The sequence below is a fragment of the Ips typographus genome, linkage group LG6 (genome assembly GCF_016097725.1).
Source record: "Ips typographus isolate SLU linkage group LG6, UJ_Ityp_2.0, whole genome shotgun sequence".
Lineage (NCBI taxonomy): Eukaryota > Metazoa > Arthropoda > Insecta > Coleoptera > Curculionidae > Ips > Ips typographus.
In genome coordinates, this window is record NC_138427.1 from 2423322 (window position 1) to 2444188 (window position 20867).

Genomic DNA, 20867 nt, shown 5'->3' on the forward strand with positions numbered 1-20867 from the left:
TGAATAGGTTTTAACAGCCAATGTTGCGGCAAAATTACGACCAAAAAACTCATGATATCTGTAGGTGTGTAAATTATGTCTAAATTGCATTTTTTCGCATGAAACTTGTTCTATTTTCTGATTTTATGTTGGAGTTCTAAAAGAAAGGTCACTCTGAATACTGTTCTGAACACTATTTCAAAACAACATAAATTAACTGTTTATCCAGACAAGTTGAAGAAAACTATGGTAATATATAAAAGTAAAGTTTAATCAAGAACTATTCACCTCGTTTGAAACCTAATACAAAAATATCCGAACCAGAAACAAAAGATTAGTCCTTTTTCAGAAAACTTTTATCGGTTGGAAAGGATTATCTTTGATCCAGGATACTGGTGCGTTCGCGCTATATTTTACGGACTTTCCGCCTGTCGACAACCAAACAAAAACGACTAATTTGCTAAACTGCTGTTGTTTCGAAGTTTCAGCCCTTTCGGGACGATTTTTTGTTATTCGTTGCACGGACAATATGGCTTAATTGGACCTGAATTCTGATCAGTGTGCTGTGGTTTTGATAAAAACGAATCGGTTTAGTCTGGAGGAGGTAGTTGAGTCAAAAATACTTGGGGCAATAAACACGTCCAGAAACCAACAACTTTCATTCCCTAAGGACTGGAAAATTTTAAAGTTTTACATTTATTGCAACCTCTGTCTACTATAAATTCGTCTGTTAGATTTCATGCATTTTTTATGTCTGAAGACCGGAAAAACCGGCTTAAATAATTGAACAGGCCAAGTCGAATCCGTATTTTGCTCGAAATCAAATGGGTTTCCTACAGGGCCTAATTTTAGGCAGCATAAAAACCTTTCCGTATTTTAGATCAGACGTTCCCCAGATACTTTGCATATTCATACGGTTAAAATGTCCGATCCATCCATACTAAACTCCCTCAAGACCCCTTGAGCCAGAAGGATGGTCCAAATTGGTGAACTGCTTGGTTGTCTATCCTGTTTCAGTTAAATTTCTATAATTCCCTAAAATAAAGGGATTCCAGCAAAACGGTCCGCTTATATTGAATAGGCAAGGGAGACAAACGAATTAATTATTCGGTGAATTGTTTGAAATTTGAACGAGCACGAACAGGTCTGAATTATTGTAATTGACATTGATTAAGATGCTACGGTGCACTGAAGAAAATTGGGAAAACGGTAAAAGGAGTTATGAATTGGATAAGTTGCTTTTGAAAGCTTTCCATTTTAATTTAAAATGTTGTAATTGTTTTGACAGAACCCACTTTTGATCTAAGTTAGAAATTTACTTAAAGTGGTCAATCTTTCAGAACCACTCTAAAAACATTCAGATTTATCACTGCAAGGGTAGTAAAACCGTATTTATTACCCTCAGGAGGGTTTTTTGGTAGAATCCTAAAATATGGTTTAGGCCTTTTACTTACTTAGGAAATTGCGTTTGAAATACACTAAAAAAATGCCATTTGATTAAACTTACATTTTAATTTATTTCTATTTTGTTTCAGGTGAGTGACTGCGCTACCAAGCCATTTTTAAATTGGCCGTAAGTAACAGTTTTATTTCGGGCTGGTTCTCGATTTACCTTACGCTGCGCAATGGAGAGCATAAACCTAAAATGTATTAACCATTTCGACGGAACATTAAATAAAAAGACCGTATTCGTAATCTAATAAGATGCAGCTTCTGAATTTTTCAAGATATTATGGGTATATTGCCAGGAAAACAGTCTGTAATAATGCAAAAAGTTTGTCGTTACAAAGGGTTTAGCTAAGCCCAGGGATTTTACACGTAAAACTTTTAAATCCATATCAAACAAATATCACTGTAAACAGCATTCTGGCGGATTAGTCGTGCAAATAAAGTCCCCAAAAAACCGGCCGGAAATTGAGCGGATCCAACAATTTCTGATTTAAACAAATCCAGACATGGGCAAAAAACGAGCCGTGAATTATGATTCGGGTCTCCGTGTGAAAATTGGATATGCAACGTGCCCGGCACCGATTCGATATAAAGAATGATATAATCTGATTAAAATGAAATCCGTGTGTCTGGTTGTGACTGATGGAAAGCCTGCAGGATTATGATATTGCCACTGGCAGTCCCCTGCCATCATAAAAAGCGTTGGAAACGTCGTTTACAATAAAATGCCACGTCTTCTTATGCTTCATAAAATGTACGATTTTTATCCCTGTAAATGGTAAATATTAAAAATACTGTCACTAAAATTGAAATTAATTGTGACTATTTTTTCATGGGACCAATTGCCTAAAGCTCATTTTCCACAAACCACAACGAGCTGGAACAAATTTCAGAAATAAACCATTAGGACGATTACACGGAGGCTTAATTGGATCCAAAACATTAACTAAAACGTGCAATTTAGAAAACAAATCTAATATTACCTGCCGACTATGTCCGTGTTGTGTAGGATAAAATATCACATCCAGTAAGAATTAAAGGACATTAATCTTTGCGGCTTTGAAGTGGTATTTTCGGGCTGGTGTAGAAAAGTTCCAGCTTGCTATTTTAAATTCGTCTACCTTAAATAAACCATTTAATATTAAAAATTCACTAAAATTAAGACTGGAAAAACCATTTTCATGACAAGAAATCTAGCCAGAACTTTAATTTAGACTCGTCCCAGAAGTTTATATTATTCTGGTTACTATGTTTTAAAATTTGGTAAAGTTTTACTAGATGTTTCTTCGCAGCAAAATCAAAACAAGAAAAGTCTTTTAAGTGTCAATTATTTCTCAACGTTGCGTTTGCGAGTTCAGTTTCATCCCCCGATAGACGTAAAATTGAATAAAGTGAAACTTTCTTGGAAGTTGTAGAAGTTTTTCAAGAGTTGCACGAGTGTAACGTGAGACGTTGTTCAGGACTCGAAACGGCCACTCTAGCGTAATTGACAATTTAAAAATAATTTTCTTTGCTGTAAAATTACAGTGCTGACAAATTCGCTTGTCGCAGTCAGTTAAACGATAATGGTATGCAAAAGTTGTGGGAGCATTAATATTCTCCGGATAAACTCGAACAAATTTGCATTTTCGTTAATTACAAAATCTGAAAGAAGCTTTAGCTGGCGTAATTGAGGATTAAATCGAGTGGTTGCGGTAAACCTATATTTGGAAACATTCTAAAAGAATATTGTCCCTGTTCGTTAAACTTAGATTAGATTTTATTCTAAGTTATCCACAGTTTATTCAAAGAAAAAATAATTATGGAATTAAATCTGCAAGCGATATAATCCTATTAATTTAATCCTCTTATAAATTTTAGGTTATTAGTTATTACGAACTTTTAGAATACATTTTGCACTGTTTACACCTAAGAAATTAATATTGAGGTCCAAATGTGCAGTTTTTGCGTAAATTACACAACTCTGTATAGTTTGTGATTGGTCTGAAAGCTGCTTTTTTTCCAATCACCATTGTGCTGAGAGTTAGACATATTCAGTGTTTTATTTTTTGGCATATTTATACTAAAGAACGTTATATTAGGTGAAATAAGTACTTTTAACCTTTTAAAACTTGGAAAAATTTTAACATTTTTCACAAACTACACATTGTGCTGAGAGATTTAGGCAAATGCTGCACAAGACTCAATGAGCATAATACTCTAATTATTTAGAGTATTATAGGGTGTAAACAAGAAGATTAACAGAGTAGAGTGATTGAAACCTTCTAAGGGCAAACAGAGTAAATCTGAAGCAATTAATTTATGGAAAGTTGTTAGAAACCTAGTTGAAATATGCCTACCTTAACATTTTTAAACCAAATCACAGTCTTGTAAATTGGAACATTGCCATTATGGTGAAGGATCTTTTTTCTTTACTATTGATCACAGTTTAATAACTATCCTACTAGTGAATTCATTGATGTTTTAGTGTTAAAATTATTAAAGCAAAGTATAAATTTTGTAGAAAATTGTATACAAATTTTAAACAATTTAAAAACATAGTAATCATACATTCATACAGAATCTTAGAGACATAAATAAATTACAAACTCATTTCCTTTGTTCTGAAGAGGTGGTTTCCTCACCTAAACTCCATTAACTCAACAAATGCGTCCTTGCGTGCCCTATTTCGCTCCCTTTCATGGATCACAAAACAGCTAATCTGTTTAATGACAAAGAAATTGAAAAAAGTGGCTCTATTGATTGATACCCCGACCCAACAAGGTTAGAGGGATGTTTTTTACTCGCAGGGTCAAGTCTGGTCAGATAAAGGACCGGCAGGGTCCTAAGGAATCAATCAGAGTGTCAATTAGTCCCTTACCGTGGTCCATTTACGAACCCAAAATCGGATTATTTATGTTTCCAACTTTTTTGAGGGAAAGGTTACTAGTGTTACAGAGCGTGTAGGTTTTTCTTAATAAAATCAGACTTGTGCGCTATTAGTAAATTAAGGTTAAAGGAAGCGTGGATTCCGGCCTGTAGGTTACTATATAGGTCGTAAAGTGCTTAGTGGTGCGTTCAAGTGCAGAAACTGGAAGAGGAGATAATATTTAGCCTGGTGGACCTTGATAAGCCTTGGTTACCATTCATTTACCACCCTGTAATTAATGACGTAGATAGGATATCGGGCAGACTTAATTAGGCTACTGCAATATTAATTTAAGGTATCAGGTAGAACAAAATATGTGACAATTTGAATTGTGAATCGATTTTCTAATTATCTGACCCAAATCGGATACAAGGGACAATACGTAATAACATCCATTCCGAAATACAGCATTGTGTTAACGCATTGGGCGTACGCTTTGATGAACTGGGATGTAGCAAACATCAAACATCGTCTATCAATGAATTATTCAACCATTACGGCACCATTAAACAACCCTTCACCAGCGAATGTACGGTAGTTTTTGAGGGTGGAACGGAAAGAGACAACCCTCTAAAAGCCCTGGCTATGAACCATGCAAAATGTATTAACTGATGTGCGTATTGATAAATTTTTAATGAAAATTTAGCTTGGATTGTGCTAGAAACGGATTTGCTGAAAATGTGTAGATTGCAGGATTTTTTGTACAAATGCAGCGAAACGTTGATGACTGGCTTTTATGAACGAAACAATTACCGAAATGAACTGGGACAGATACAGTCACGATTTAATTGTAAATTATTTAAAAAAGTTATGTAATAAATTAGATCCATTAATTTTATTTATCAAAGATTGTTTATTTTAAAATATTTGCTTTTGAATGTGTTCTACTTCATTTTCCAGGATTCTCAATGGGATTTAGGTCCAGGGATTGTGCAAGCCACTTCATGTTTGTCACAAATCAATGTTCTGAAGAGTGCTTTGAATCCTGTTGAAGAAAAAAATCATTGAAACAAATCACTCGCATGGTCATCGTTAATGAAGTGTTTAGGGCCTTTTCTAACCTAGGAGAAACAAGATAATAATAAAAAATTATCTTTGCTGGTGTTACATTTATTGCATCACACCTGTAATCTTTCTGTTTCATCACTAAACAGGACTATCTTCGAATCATCTACTGTCCAGTTTAATTAATGCAAATGCCAATCTTGTTGCTGTATTCCTCTTCCAAATTTTGTTTTTTTTATTAATTGTAGTTTTTGGTTTCTTTTCTTTCACTCCAACTTCCCTCTTAAAAAATGTTGAAATTTGTCTACTAGAATGACACAAGAAGAAAATTTAAAACAAATTAATCTTAAAGTTTTCCTCTCTTTTCATCAAACTTCATGCTCATTCAAAACCTTCATGTTTAGAAAAACTCCAGAGTCTGGAAAGCCCCTGGCACGCATCCCTGCTGGTCTGGAGCGACGCAGAAGGAGCCAGCAGCAGCCCGACGAAGCCGGTTTCAAGCTTTTCCACCATCCATCTGAATCAGACGGTGCGAGCTGTTTACGTAGGTCGGTCGTGAGTCGAATCGCCCACGATTTACCGGCACTTTACGTTCGAAACACACACACCAAATCACCAAGTGGTTCTCGGTTTATTCTTGTACCCGTTTCAGACTCTGAGAGACTATTTTTGGCAGTTTTAACCTTGTTTCAGTGCGCTTTTTTTTGGTTTTGTGTTGTTATTTTTTGTTATCAGTTTTGTGTGTTTTGAGGAAATTGGTACCGAGTACCACATCCGGTACTGAAGGGGATGAAGTTTGTGTTATAACTGGTAGGTTAAAATCTTTTTTAATTTGTCTTTTGTAAATATTTTTGTCAATGTTGAATTTAAGACCAACTTTTGTTAATAAAATAATTAATTTTGGAAAAAGTGTCAGTGAACTAGAAAGTTTGAAGGCCGACGCCTCTGCAACTATCATATTATTACCTACCTGAGCCAGTTTTCGAGTTGGCTACACTTAAAATTCAAGGAAAAACGCTGTTGTCAAAATTATGGGTCTAGATTTCAGGTAATAATAAGTCAAATAATAAGAAAACCAACAGGTGTTCAAGGCAAGGTTCAACAATGTTGCTTGTCTCTTCAGAAACTAGAATGAACTACAAAAGGTTTCTCAAAAGCTTCTCTCAATCTAGAATAAGTAGAATTTAATAACTTTCAAAATAAAAAAATGTGCCTTTTTATTTTCAATTCATATCAACCGTTAACATAGCTGTACTTTTCTGCTTATCTACTCTATGATTATATTCGTTAAGATTTTTAATGACATCAGTTCCAAGGCTTTTATGGAACCATTAGGTAGATCATCTAATTTAATAGTTATGGCACAAGTTTGAAAACACGCACTGAAGAACATTTTCTAAATCAAGTAAAAGGTTTTCTCGTCATTGTTTGCTTGGTCCCTTTACTATTTTTTGTGTGTAGAAGTTTACCAGGTTAAAGCGGTTACTTTTACCTACCTGAAGTCTTTTTTACCTTTTAACGGCAAATATCGTGGCAAGAATCTTTGTCCTTTACAGGAAATAATAATGTATTTATGATAAAAGTATGAACAAGCTTAAACATGTTTTTCTTGTTTCCTTTATTTAAAATTTTAGAAAAAGTATTGTCTACTAAGGTCCACTTTTTTCCACAAAGCATTTACGTAAAATACCTTACGAAGCTTAAAGAAACTGAAACCTTATGCACAGATTCAAACATTTAAAGTGCACAGTTATGATAAAATTATTTTTTATACTGCGTTAATTGCAGTGTCAGGCCATGAACTCTAATTCAAGTAGATAACAAAGTATTTGTTATTCAATCACAACAGATTGATAAATTATAAGAGAACATCAACAGAGTTGTATGTTTAGCATTGAAAAGTTATATGAATCACAGAAAAATAACTACGAGTGCTATCTTAAAACAAAATTGAGTTAACAATCTTCAACAGATTGTTTAAGAAAAACAGTAGACCTTTTAAGTAATCTTACGGATTATACCAATTCTTGGCACATCACGTTTTCTCAACTAAATTCTATTTGCCTTGCAAGCTTTAAAACAACCAACCTATCTTTACTTTGCATTGTTTAGTGTTTGCCTGCCACTTATTGTCAGGTTAGTTACTTATACCACTGCAATTCAATAATAACTTTTAGTAGTTAATAAATTTTGTAGTTAGATGATGGACATTTTAATGTAGGTCAAGACACATTTAATTTACAGACAGTTTAAAGTAGGATGCTTGCATAACAACAATCAATTCATGTTGGATTCATGAGAGTTTTACATTTCAACGCCATAATAAAATAATTACCCTGCAATTGTTTTGAATTGAAATTACAGATTTTTCATTGAACGCACGCAATATCCGCAAATCTAACGTAACTAACCAATTATGTAACTGCAAAACACTTGCATTCGAAACAAATCCGTTTCGATTCGTTCTTAATTGAAAAAAACATTTTAAATAGCTTTTGTTTAACATTTTAACGCCAAAAAAGTGGTTGTTAGGTATTACACTTTGTGTTTGTAAGCATTTAGTATTTATTAGAGCGTTCATGTCGGTTCTTTACTTAAGAGGAACTGGAGTGCAGCAACAAGAAATCGATATACACAATAAAGCTTTTCTCTGCCGCTACTCATATGCTGGTTATTTTAATGTTTAACTTAATTTAATCGGCGGCAAATTTAATGAAATTGCGCCATAAAATCGTTCAGCCCATCCAAATAGTTTACGGTGCTCGATAAGCTTTGATACAGTTATACGAGCACCGAAAGCATGTTAAAACTGGAATAAAACACTTCCGGAATTTATTGAATTTATGTTCGTTCTAGCTCGTTGCGTCGAAACGCAAATGTTTGTATCCAAGCAAAATTGTTGTTAACCAAAAAGGGTGGAAAAGGGACTATTGTCCAAAGAACAGCTGTCAAACACATGTGCCTACTGCACGCCCTACTAAATCAATTATTATTGACATTTTGATGCCGGTCGGAATCTTTGAGTGGTCAAAACGTTCCACTATACCCAATACAAAATAATCTGCACATCGTAAAAGTTTATTGAAACATGTTTCGATATAATCACGTTCAAAAGCTGTAGGCACGAAACCAATAATGTAAAGTCAATATTGGTATTAACAGATGAAATTTGTCTCCCTTCAACATTACCAAGATGTATCGAAGGCTACGTAGGGCCGCATAATCTTTGGTACAGTTCAAACAAAGATTAGATTAGATACATGAAAAATTTCAGTCCCATTGGTCTTTAAACACAAAAATTAAAGATTATCAACTTCGAGTTGTTGGTAATAGTTTCAAATATGAACCAGTAAATTAATTAAAAGCAGCAGTTTTAAGATCGTGTAATTGAGATAACCAGGGGCACATCAGCTGGCCTCCTGCAACGTAACAGTACTTTAACCAAGAGTTTAAGTCGTACAGTAATTGGTTAGATACCAAAGGCAACGTTATTTATAGCATTAGTAGGAAAACAATAAAGCGAAATTTGATACGGCATAATGATTATTTCATATGGTAATGCGGTTAGTGTGCAAGTCTTGAAGCTAATTTATAAGGCAAAATTTTAATATTGAGTTGATAAATTGCTGATTTGCTGCTTTAATGTATATCGCAGATAACGTTTCTTGTTGGTTCAACTGTGGGTTATTACAGAAATTAGCTGTTCTAGATAAGCAGAAACCCAAATGGGGGTGGAAATGCACAACCTCAAAGATTTGATGACAAATTATTCGTCACGCTTTTCTACACTAATTATAGTCGTAATCATAGTAGTATGAGATTTGCGAAAGAAAACTACATGTTTCCATGCGTTAGTATGTCATTCATTCACGTGTACTGAAAAAATATTCAAGAAAATCTTTGTTGTTCGCAGTAGGTTCTCGTAGTAAGATTGTGTGGTTGTACTCGAAGTGCTGTGTAAATATTAGACGAGGATTGAAAAATGTGCAGTCTCTTTGAAAAGTATGTAAGTGGATTTCTCAACTGAAGACTTCCTTATCTTTGTAGTTGCTTTCCATCTAAAAGCCTTGCATAATTTCACTGCAGTGTTTCCTATTAGAAATTTCCAGTGACTACTTAGCAATGAGTGTTATATGGTAATTTGAAAACAAAAATAAACTACTTTTTTGGTCAGGAAGCGGTAAATGCTGATAATGTCGGTAAGGTCTGTCAACCAAGTTTCCGTAATATAAGCAAAACACTGAAACTTTTTCTGTGACAAACTTATTACTCACTTTTACTGAAACAATTGACAGAATAGCACACCGTTAATTCTGAAAACTGAAAGTGCAACCGATATATCCTTGACCAGTTTCACGTTTCTCCATATCAAAAGCGCGATAATTGAAAGGTCAAATCTGCTGGCTAATGATCCGTTGTGAATGAACTGCACTCATTTTCATTGCAGACACGTATCGGTGTGTCACATTCTAAACTAGAATGAACAACAAACAATAGCACTATTACTATCAGTCCGAGATTGAAACTGAAACTAGTTTACTTAGCGTGACTTTTCAGTGAAAGTATGCTGTGAAGTTTTGCTTATATTTCGTCAGACGTTCACACAATGAAAGTGGTTAGCTTTCTTCCTAAAATTTCATTCCAGGATGTTTGCTTCAATGATTGATCTGTTGATCTTTAGTTTCCTGAAAAGTGGTTGGAATTGTGGGATGTTCATTGTTCAAGTAAGCTTATTACGGTTTCGGTAAACAACAAAGCTGAAAGCGATAAGCTATAAATGATAATTTAATGGCATTGACCGCGTTCTGCGATGTAATAATGCAAATACTTAGTTATATAAACACGGCTTCCTCTCTTGTTTGTTTTGATATTCCTGTGTAGTCTGTATAAACTTCCATATTTTCCCCGAGTCAGTTATGAATCATTGTCCCCTCTCATAAACAGGCGGGAAATATAAATATCTTTTTGATACTGGTGATTTTTTTCTGTTAAGGGATTTCAGTTGCAGCAAACCAATCCCCTATTTCTAATCTCAGACACCAAGTTGCATTTTCCCCTGCATAAAGTTCCCCCTTCGACATTATTCATTCTGCAGGAATCCGCAGGACTTACAAAGAGTGAATGTAAAAGGCAGTAGTGGGTTGATGCAAACGACAAGAATGACGTCATGCACAGGAATTTTCTCTTTGAAGTCCATATTACAGATTGGCATTTTGATGGAATTTTGTAATTAAATTTAATCCAGCATAGAAATTTAATAAACTCTGTCAATTATATTTTTTAATTAAATACTTATAGGCTGTTGCATAGCTACAGCAGGCTGTATGATTGATTATCATTATCTGATGGATATAGTGAGTTGCACCATACCTGTTATTGTTCCAATTCAGTCACGTTGCCTTTATTAATTGTAAACAACATTCGATTAAAATTAGTCCGGTTGTAAAACTTCCTGATAAAACTTTTTAACCTAGGAACATTGAACTATAGAATGCTATTTTGTGCACCTGTCCTTTTTCATCTCAAGAACACCAGGTTTAACCGCTATTAAAACGACGGCCTACACAAATACGTTTTTATATACTACTAGGCCCACATTAGCCCACATAAAGGATTATTGTGTGTCTATCATCAAGTTGGGGGTTAAAATCAAAACAATAACGCTTTGAATCTGATGGGTGGATGGTGAAAGTTAATTATTATGACCTTAAATAGATTAACCATTTCCTAACATTCGTGCAGTAATTCCCACACTTAATTAGTAATTATTTGGCTATCAGATGCGAAATCTACTAAGAAATTACAAGTGACCTAAATTTGAACAGTTCCGAAACAATCCAAGTCAAGCGTGAGGTTTAAATTGTGTATGTACATACGTTTTTGATTGCTAAAAATACTTAAATTATTAATTAACAACACTGCCTATCCTCCACTAATGTCACAAATTACCTTTATTACAAAAAATTCTGACTAATGAGTAGAATTTTCCGAATAAATTGGACTTCATTTTATAGATTGCAATTCAGATTAGTCCAAATGAATGTTGTAATTTAGTTCATTTCATTTTATTCCAATAATTATTCACTCTCCCGAATCACTTAATTAAAGTTATCTACTCATTTATAGGGTTCTATCTAGCAATTAATTAAATTAATGTTCGATCAAAATATTGGCTCACAGGAATAAAAAAAAATCACATTCTCACTACTGAAATTCATCTGGCAGGATGAGGTCGAGACGTTTTTCCAATAAATAGCAGGAAAACACTGTATTCCAGTGAACTCCAATTTTATTTTTAATTTCGAGACGATGTAAAACAACATAAAAATCCCCGGCGTTACAGACTCCTGACAAGCTTCCGTAGTGAACTGAACTTCACAATAAAACTGTTATTAGATCCTACAACTTGGCTACATTACTAGAAATTATTACTCTGTTTATTTTTAGTTTTTTGAATATAAATAGGATCGGTGTGTCAGCAGAGCACTTTTACTTGTTGGAGGACACTGGTGATTTGTATACTCATAACAAATTACTATATTGATTATGACTATACTACATCCGACCATCTGGGTTATGCTTTGCATACTAATAGTACTTGAATGTATCCTTCATCGACATCTTCAGCCACATTATGTAAGGAAATACCCTGAAGTCGTTTTTGCAGAACGTAAACCGAGTGTTACACGTTGGGATTCTAAATAAGGAGAGTCTATTCAACCAGTCTAACGACTTGCTTAAATATCAGCCTTCTGACCTTCATTCTGGTCGAACTCATTGTTTTTTTGTGTCATATCGAAAACCACTCTTCAGTAGCCGGTTTCGGCTCTTATTATCCGCAATCATTATCGTGTTGTGCAAAAATGTCAAACTTGAAAGGGTGGAGTCGTGGAATTTTTAAAACTACGCCTCAGGCTTATGAATTTATGCACTTTTCCTGACCCCATTGTTCACCATAAACTCTTTTATCCAGACTTTATATGTCGCGTTCGAAATGCCGTCGCCAGCATGAATAATGACGAGGGAGTGCGGGTGGTTTTCCATGCAGAGAAGAAACAAATGAATTCCTCCCTTGGGATAACGCAGCGAAAGGGGTCTGTCAGAAGCAGACAGTAAAATTGAGACTTCATGATGTTTTAGCTAGCTAAACTAAAAATGTTATTCTGTTAGATTTAATATTTTGTTTATAGTAATAATCATGTTAAACTTCTTATATAAGAATATTTTTAAATAACTATTATTCTACTGCTATATCTGTTGTGTGACCATAAACCGCCTTTAAACAGATAATAAATGTCATTTAACACAGTTTTTTACAAGGGAACATGTTTATTTGATTTAGCCAGGTTATGCTAGTGTAAACGTTTTTATTCCGTCTCTTGATCCTCTTTGAACAGCTGGGTGGTTTGTTTAGCCTAGACTAAACGTATGACAAACAATATAGTTTTCCTTTCAACGTATTTTAGGTCATCAAGCGTAATATTCGTATTACATAATAAAAATGTATAACACAAGGTTTTGAACACGACACTGGATACTAAAATACCAAGGAAAAACAATATGATTTAAATGTTTTTCTAGTCCGAGATATGGAGTGTAACGATGTCGTTCTCCATGCTTTCCTGCTCTACATTACAATCCAATTTTCTCCAATGGTTATTTTACGAGTAACCTTATTTTCGGTTTGTTGATTTAACTTGAATTCAAGATTTACTGTTAATTGCCGTTGTGGATATTTTATTGTCTAGCAGCAATGTAAACAACCAATTTATGCTTTATTATACAGGGTGGTTCAGTTTTAAACGTCAATGATTCTCCAATTCATAGCCAATTAAAAAATAAGTTGACATGCATGTAGCGTAGATACAGGAAGATGGTTTTCATGTTTTTGCCTTATTTTCTACGTCTCTGGATATTTTTCAAAAATTACAGTTTTTTTTAATTTCATTTTTCACGATAAAAAAGAAATTATCTCTTATAAAATTCTGATTTGAAACTTCGTGTACGAGATGATTCAGTTATTATGTTCAAAGACCCAAAACTAACTCAACCCAACTTAAAAATTGTCTTGGAAACGGAAAATCAACTTAAGAAGCTTAAAAAATTTAATTGTGGCCAGTTTTCATAGTTTTCAGACCAACTGAAATACTTTAGTTTTGAAAACTGACTTAGAAAAGATAAAAATTGATTTCAGAAGCTTAAAAATTGTGTTTGTAACCAGTTTTCATACAAATCGAGAGACTTTAATATTGAAAATTGACTTGTAGACATAAAAAAACTACTTTTTCTAGAGTTTTTGACTACAAATTCTAAATGTATGAATTTGTAGTAGTAGAACCTTAAAAATTGACTTGAACACCAAAACGTGACTCTGAACTAATGAAAAGTGACATCAGAAGCTTAAAATTTGAATTTGAAGACAGTTTTCATAATTTGAAGACAAATTTCAATATTTTAGCCTTGAAAATAGTCTTAAATACAGGACATTGACATTAGATTCACGAAAATTGTCTTGAAAATTAACTTTTCGTGCTTTTTACTTTGCTTTTCACTTTCTTAGAATTCTGGACTATTTTTAGTGCTTCAAAACTGCTTTCAGCTTGGAAAATCGAGTTTCAAGACTATCTTCACCAGGTTATTGACATAGCAAACAATTTTTACATTCTCCATAGAGTCAAAATGTCATTCTAAGCTTTGTTACTATTAAATCGACCTCTAGGCACCTCAGTGCTAAAAATTCGTGTATTTCTTTTCTCTCTCTTCATCTTCACAAAGTTTTTGACATCAGGCCTAAAAGTCAGTTTGTACACTGTCCATAATGGCCTGACTTCTACGAGTACATTCATAGGTGCAATAAATTATACCATCACTAAGAAATTCTGTTTGTAGTGCTTTTTAAAGACTGAAAAATCGAGTTGAAGACTACTATTTCCAAAAGTCAAGTTTATTCAGTAATAAAAGTAAAAAATGTTGGTACCAAATGCTACGATATTAGTCTTGAGTCCGAAGTCCTGAGTAGTCCGAAAATTTAATTTACTTCTAGACTTGTTCCAGGCCAGAAAATTGAGGTGTACACCAATGAAAGTCCTGAAAATAGACTTTTGGACTCTCTTTAGTCCTAGTAAAGTCAGTTCTAGCCTTAACAGTCAACTTTCAGATTATTTTTAGTTAGGACTATTTTTAGTTCTTGAAATCCAGTTTCAGACACTTGACCAGGATGGCAGTCTGAGAAAACGAATTATAAGACTATTCCTAGTAGTTAATAGCAAGTTTTTAGACTATTCAGTACAAGTTTGGACTCTCACAAGTCTTGAATATAATTTTTTAAATTGAAATTTGGAGGACTGTATCTTTCTTAGGAAACGTTTTTCAGAAAAATTACATAATGCAAGTCAACTTATTTTTTGATTGGCTATCGAATGGTAAATTATTGACACTTAAAACTGGACCACCCTGTATACAGGTTTGTCTAAATTGGAGATCAAAGATCCACTTTACATGTTTCTGTCATTCACTGTACTAATCAGATTTGCTGTTGGTAAAGTTACATTTTTTCTGTCTTGAAAACACACCTGATAAAAACCAGTATGTTTAACTGTTCTAATTATTATCTATACATAAATAAATCTTGGAATGCTCAACCGTTGCATTTAACATGTAAATATTTCTTGATTCTGCTAATTTGAATATCCCAAATGCAAATTCGATCCCACTCGTCAAATTTGACTTTCAAATGTCCAGGAAGCCAATGCTGTCGAAAAAACGGTACAAGAATTTCAAATCACAAATAACCAAATCTGTTTTGTTTACACCATCTTTTTTTCTCTAGTAAATATAAGCAATGAAGACTAATGTAACTAAAGACAAAATATTGAGAAGAAATTCTCAATGTTTCATGTTTAATGATGCTTATTATTAAAAACTCTGTGTACTGTTTGCTAGACCGTTAGGTTTTAATCTGAGCTTGAAAAGCGAACTGCTGTTCCGATAAGTGTAACAGTTTTTTTCGTAATTCTTTCGTGATGAAATCCGTTCTAAACGATTACGTAGTGCTTTTTCGAAGGTTCAGCATGGTCGTATTATTCCCAATTTGACTATCTGTGAAAGGAAATTCAATTACAATTTTCTTTGATCTGCCTGAAGGCTAAGAAATGAGAATTTAGACAACCGATGTAAGGGAAACCCTTCTTTATCTATATAAGTTAGGGTAGCCGGGCATAAAGCTCCAATTTTCATCATTAGCAGTGCTTAGGCAACGAGGGGAAAATGGCTGTATCTCGATAAAGCTCCTCGGTTAACGATCATGGATGAGTCATAGTTAATCCGAAGCAAATCAGAAAGTACTTTTAAACTTCTCCCTTTTATTATTCAGTTTCTTCAAGAGAGTGTGGGCAATTTTAATATCAACCAGTGGCAGTACATCGTTATTTTATATTACAGTGCACCACTGACCACTTCTATGCATACTTGATGTGACTATGTTATTATTCATAAAGCGAAAAACAACTGACAGCTTTGTTGTGAAAAGCATTAGGAGTATTATCCCGTTAAACGGTTTCGAGTGCAGAAAATTACAGCACGAAACGAGATTCGGGTTTTTCGCCTTCGAACGTGAACCTGGCCATGTAAGGAACCAAGCTGTTGAGTAATGAGACTTTCACTGTATGGTGCACACATACACAGAATTATCTTGTCTGGAAATTTAAAGATAACATTAACTTCGCTTTTGTTTTGTGTGAACTTTTCGGTGTTTTTAAGATAATGAGGATTTAAAGTTTTTACGAAAAATGTTGTCTGCAGGTTACCGTAATGATCATTAACTTAACAACCGTTGCCTGAGCTATAGGCAGAATTTAACGAAGCTCGGAAAGTAAAGATAATTAGGCATCAGATGATTCTTTTTAATTGTTTTCGTAAATGTTTGGATTTAGTATAGGAAGTAGAAGAGATATTATTTACAAACTGAAAGTGTATGAGTATACTACACGAGTATTAAAATTGAAAACTCTTCAGTTTGATCCAATTGTCAAACTGTCTTCCAATACCTTTTTTCAGAGACTTTAACATCTTCTTCAAAAAGATTTGTATGCTTCTAGTACTTTAGGTTTCTTTCACATCTTTTAGTTATAAGTTTTTCAAGTTTGCTCTATAGCCTCTAGAGAATATTCAAAATCACTTTCATAACATTTCACATGTTTTAGGTGTCTTAACAGGCATTATTTAGGTTAGCATGGATAAATCTGGTACAGTGCCGTTTTGCATGGTTCTCACGATGATCAACCAGCTGGCAATAAATTACCTTGGCAAGTAACGGAACCTGAGATCGTAACCCATCTCTATTCCAATATGTACACAAACCTGCAGGATTGGCCATTTAAGGTCCATAATACAAATTCCTATTTAAATTACACGACCAACGATATCTGAAAAGTTAAAGTTTGCTTAATAATCTGATGTAGTTATGTAATAATTCCGGGCTAACTGCCAAGTGTAGTAACACGTACTCTTCTACTACTAGTTGTAACTTAAAAACACGTTTCAGCAAATTCCATTCTGCTTCCTAAGCAGAAAGCTTGACATAATTTAGATTACATCATTTTTGCAACATGTGGTGCATATGGCCTTAAAACTGTCCATTAGCCGTTTCTTTGATTGTTTTTCTAAGCAGTTTTTAGAAAAAGTGTTGACAGCTTCTTTACTGTGATCGCTCTGTTATACTTTACCATTGCAAACAACTGGTAAGGTCAAGATTTAAATTAGCATACACTGACCTCGACAGCTAAAGTGAAATGTATCAATAAAAGCAACACTTTTTAATCGTTGTTAAATTATTATTTTATTAACCTAGTTAATCAAGACCATCATAAATGATCCATAAAAGCTGTTTATTAAACAACATCAAGCTATAAAGTAGACAATTAACGTTAAAGAGTAAATCATCCGGTTAATTAAACAGTCCTAACCACAGTGTTAGTAGGGGTTTTTATATATTATTATAGTTGGTGTATATTTTCCTGCTGGTGACATGAATTATGTAAAATTCTATAGATCAATTCAGTCATTAAATATTGCAAGCCGTTGTTCTGTCCTAATGGCTCATTATCAATTTATTTTATAGTTATACTTCACCATAAATTTGACATAAAGTCAACAATATGTGTGGGATAATTGAATTCATTTGTAATGTCTCTGGCAGTTTACAATTATTGGGGATTACTCACTCCTTAATTCAACTTTATTAACTTGATTGATTCGCTCTCTAAAAAGCAGCAATTTTTCCGTCAGCAAGGAACGGAAAAGGCACCATGCAATTATGCTACCATTAATGACATGTACCCCTTTCGAGTACCATACCGCAATCATTCTACATGGAAAAACCGGCAGCTGCAGAAGCTTTATAAACAATATGGAACCGGCCATTAACAGGAAGTCTGCGCCAGATTTATAATGCAAATTTGTCACGGATCGTCGGGTTAAACTCGTTAATGCAATGTAACGATTTTATCAATCACATACAATATAAATCCGTAAATCTATTGTTTATGTTGTCCGAGCCTTTTGAACTGTAATAAAATACTGCATTCCGCGAATGTAGTGTTCACTATAGTTTAAAGTCTCTTTGCATCTAGTAGATCGACGGTAAAAAGCGGATTTATTGTTATTGTCCGATTGTCCTGTTGTATTTTCTATGCGCATCCATTTGTGTTCTCCATAAAATATAGCTTCAGTCTTCAGCGCCATGATAAATCCGAAACAAATTTCTTATCCCTGAAGTTTTTACAAGCAATTCCAACTTGCAGTTTTATATGAAAAGAAATGGCAATTTCATTTTTGAATTTATGGGCGACTGACGTAAAATTGAATTCGCCCGGATCAAACGAATTCCCCAGTTCGGTGGGGAAACGAACATAGCTTGTCGTTTTACTTCCTTAGGTTTCGGAAACCTTAAAAGGGCTTTGTAGGATATTCAGTAAACACACAAAGACTGATACACTTTACATGATAGTCCGTGTACTTGTGCAATTATCCTGAGGGCAATCTCTAGACCTTTTCCTTTGATGTCAATTCACTTCTCAGCATTAGACCTTCTACTAAACATATTTATGTATGAAATCATTTTTCTTGCCACTGAAACACTTCCGCCTAAACAAGGGGTGCTGGGATTTACTTTCGAGATGTAAAAGGTTCAATCATTTTTATTTTTGTTTAGGCCATTGACTCCGCAAAAAGCGAGACATTAGTTGACCCAAAAAGGCTGCAGTTATATTGACCAAAGGCGACAAGATCCTTTGAAGCGATTACTTCCGTGTTATTAATTTTGAGGCTCTCTGATTTATAGTGTTAATAACCAGCCATATCCATTACAAGTAATGGCATATCCAACGACAAGATTAACGGTAACGGTAGCAGAGTTATTGCTTATTGAAAGGTAATTCTGGACAAGCAATTACAGCACATTCCTATCAGGCTATATCGAAAGTGAATAGGATGAATGTTTGCTTTAACTCATACGATTTTCCACAGACATTTGGCAGACAATCTCCCTCGCCTTTAACAACAACAATAATTAATCGTTTGCATGCTGTGTATGTGTTTATTAAATTTATGACCACACTGGAATGCGAATAAACAAGACCAAGCTCATACGGTTATTTATCTGTATTGTTGTTGATAGGTTCATTCTTAGTTTCAGCACATAAATATAATATGATAACTGAAACATGTTTCATGCCACTTGCATAATACTACTTTCAAAACTAAACACATTTTGTAAGATACCATCACTGCAAATATTAAATTAACATCACATAAATATTTAGGTGTAAGGAATGCATTTAAATTAGGTTAACTGTAGTATTAGCAGAAAATGTTTGTACTTTCACTACAGTAAAATTTTATTAAAACAACTTTTTGATTTACGTGGATTTAATGCTGCATCTATTGTTCAGTACATTCAAGCTGGAGTAGTCAAAGCCACTCTACAGAGGGTTTAGTGATTTAATTTAAAACTTCGTTTCCTCGTAAAGCTTTACCAGTCTAAGCCCCACGAAACCAATAAATCTATACTCCCTTCACTTCAAAACTAAATTAAATGAACTAAATCCACTTTGGAGGCGCCCTCAAAGTGTCCGAGTGACGTCACCATTTTTCATCCAAACAAATCCGGCCATATTTCTTTGAGGCACGACCTACTTCTCATCCGCCGTGGATTTGGCCGGACGACTCAATTTGAAGTTGTCCCTGTTAAACGTTCCCTGTTAATTTACAAGCTGGAATGTGCCTGGCAACCGAGGAGGGGATGAGGATTGAGTTGGTTTTGATGTGGGTTGAATTTTAATAATAAGGTGTCGGCTTTTGTTTTACTTTGATGTACTACTCACTGATTTTTTCATCAATGATAGCAGAAGTCAGTTTTAAAGGTCTTAAATTCAACATTGCATTTATTGTGAAGCTTGTAAATTCCCTAACAAGTCGTAACCTTTCTTCAGTTAAACCGGATACGCAACAGACAAAAAACATGTCCTCAAAAACGTAGTTGGTGCCTCAAGCGAACCCGCGAGACAATGTTACCTGAAACACTTCCGCCAAGATTGGACAATGACCTACGGAGCCCGAATAACAACACCCATCAGTTACCAAGAACTAGGGCTAGTTTGTGTTTGTCGCCAACGAGTACCGAAAATGCCGCTTTTGTCATTGACAACAAAAGGAGGAGTTGGTGCGGTACGCCCTCGACCGGAGGTCCCACTCCTCCGTTTTTGAGGAGGTACGGAGAGTTGGGCCATTTTAAACCACGGTAAGATCGTAGCCGACGTTTTTTACTCAAAAATTTGATTTATGAGTGTAGTAATTAATTATAACATTAATTGTTTGTTTACTTGTTAATGTAGTAAAAGTTCCTAATGGGCTCATCCTACATATTTTGTTTATTTCATATTTGATTAGGACGCAAAAAATATGAAAAACGTATTTTATTATTTTTTAAAATACTTAGCCTAACATAACAAAAAATAAATAAAAAGATTCAAATTTCATACTAACATTTAAAACGCCCGCTAGATATGACGTAGACGGTTTTCAACCAATTAGGTGCTAGGAGCCACTTCTATCATCAGCTTTTTCTAGGCCCGCTTTCGTGTTGCCAGTTTGTAATGTATTCTATTGTATCTTAATGTTTACAGTTTTTAAGTTTCTAACCACAACACTAGATTAAAGACATTATGTCAAATTGACATCAAATTACTTTTTGTCCAGTGAAATAAAAAACGTGTTATTTGGCATTTGAGGTTATAAATCAGCTGATTGGAAGATGCTGCCAACCATCAGACAGCCATAGCCAATAAAACTGCTGAAAGTCGTCCACGTCATATACGCGGCAAAATCGTCGATTTGAATTTATTTACGCAAGTCCTGTAAATAACCAAAAAATCTCCTTTTTTGTAAATAAACTACAAATTCCGACATTATGTGGGATGTACCCATTGTATGTTAAATTAAATCGAATTTTCCTATGTGGTAACATACA

The 20867-nt window shown here is 34.3% G+C and overlaps 1 protein-coding gene across 5 annotated transcripts in view; it reads left to right on the top strand.

Moving 5' to 3' along the window:
• Window positions 1–20867, top strand: part of spri (Src homology 2 domain-containing protein sprint) — a 66580-nt gene that overhangs the window by 30280 nt on the left and 15433 nt on the right. The window contains exons 1-2 of one of the 5 annotated variants that reach the window (XM_081981789.1): window positions 5867–6151; window positions 19831–20138. The exons of 3 other annotated variants lie outside the window; for them this stretch is intronic. In XM_081981789.1, coding sequence (XP_081837915.1) covers window positions 19906–20138 — 233 coding nt within the window. In that variant the 5' untranslated portion in view covers window positions 5867–6151; window positions 19831–19905. Of the gene's footprint in view, window positions 1–5866; window positions 6152–9308; window positions 9344–19830; window positions 20139–20867 lie in introns of those variants that run through there. One more of the 5 variants, XM_081981791.1, reaches the window with a different exon arrangement.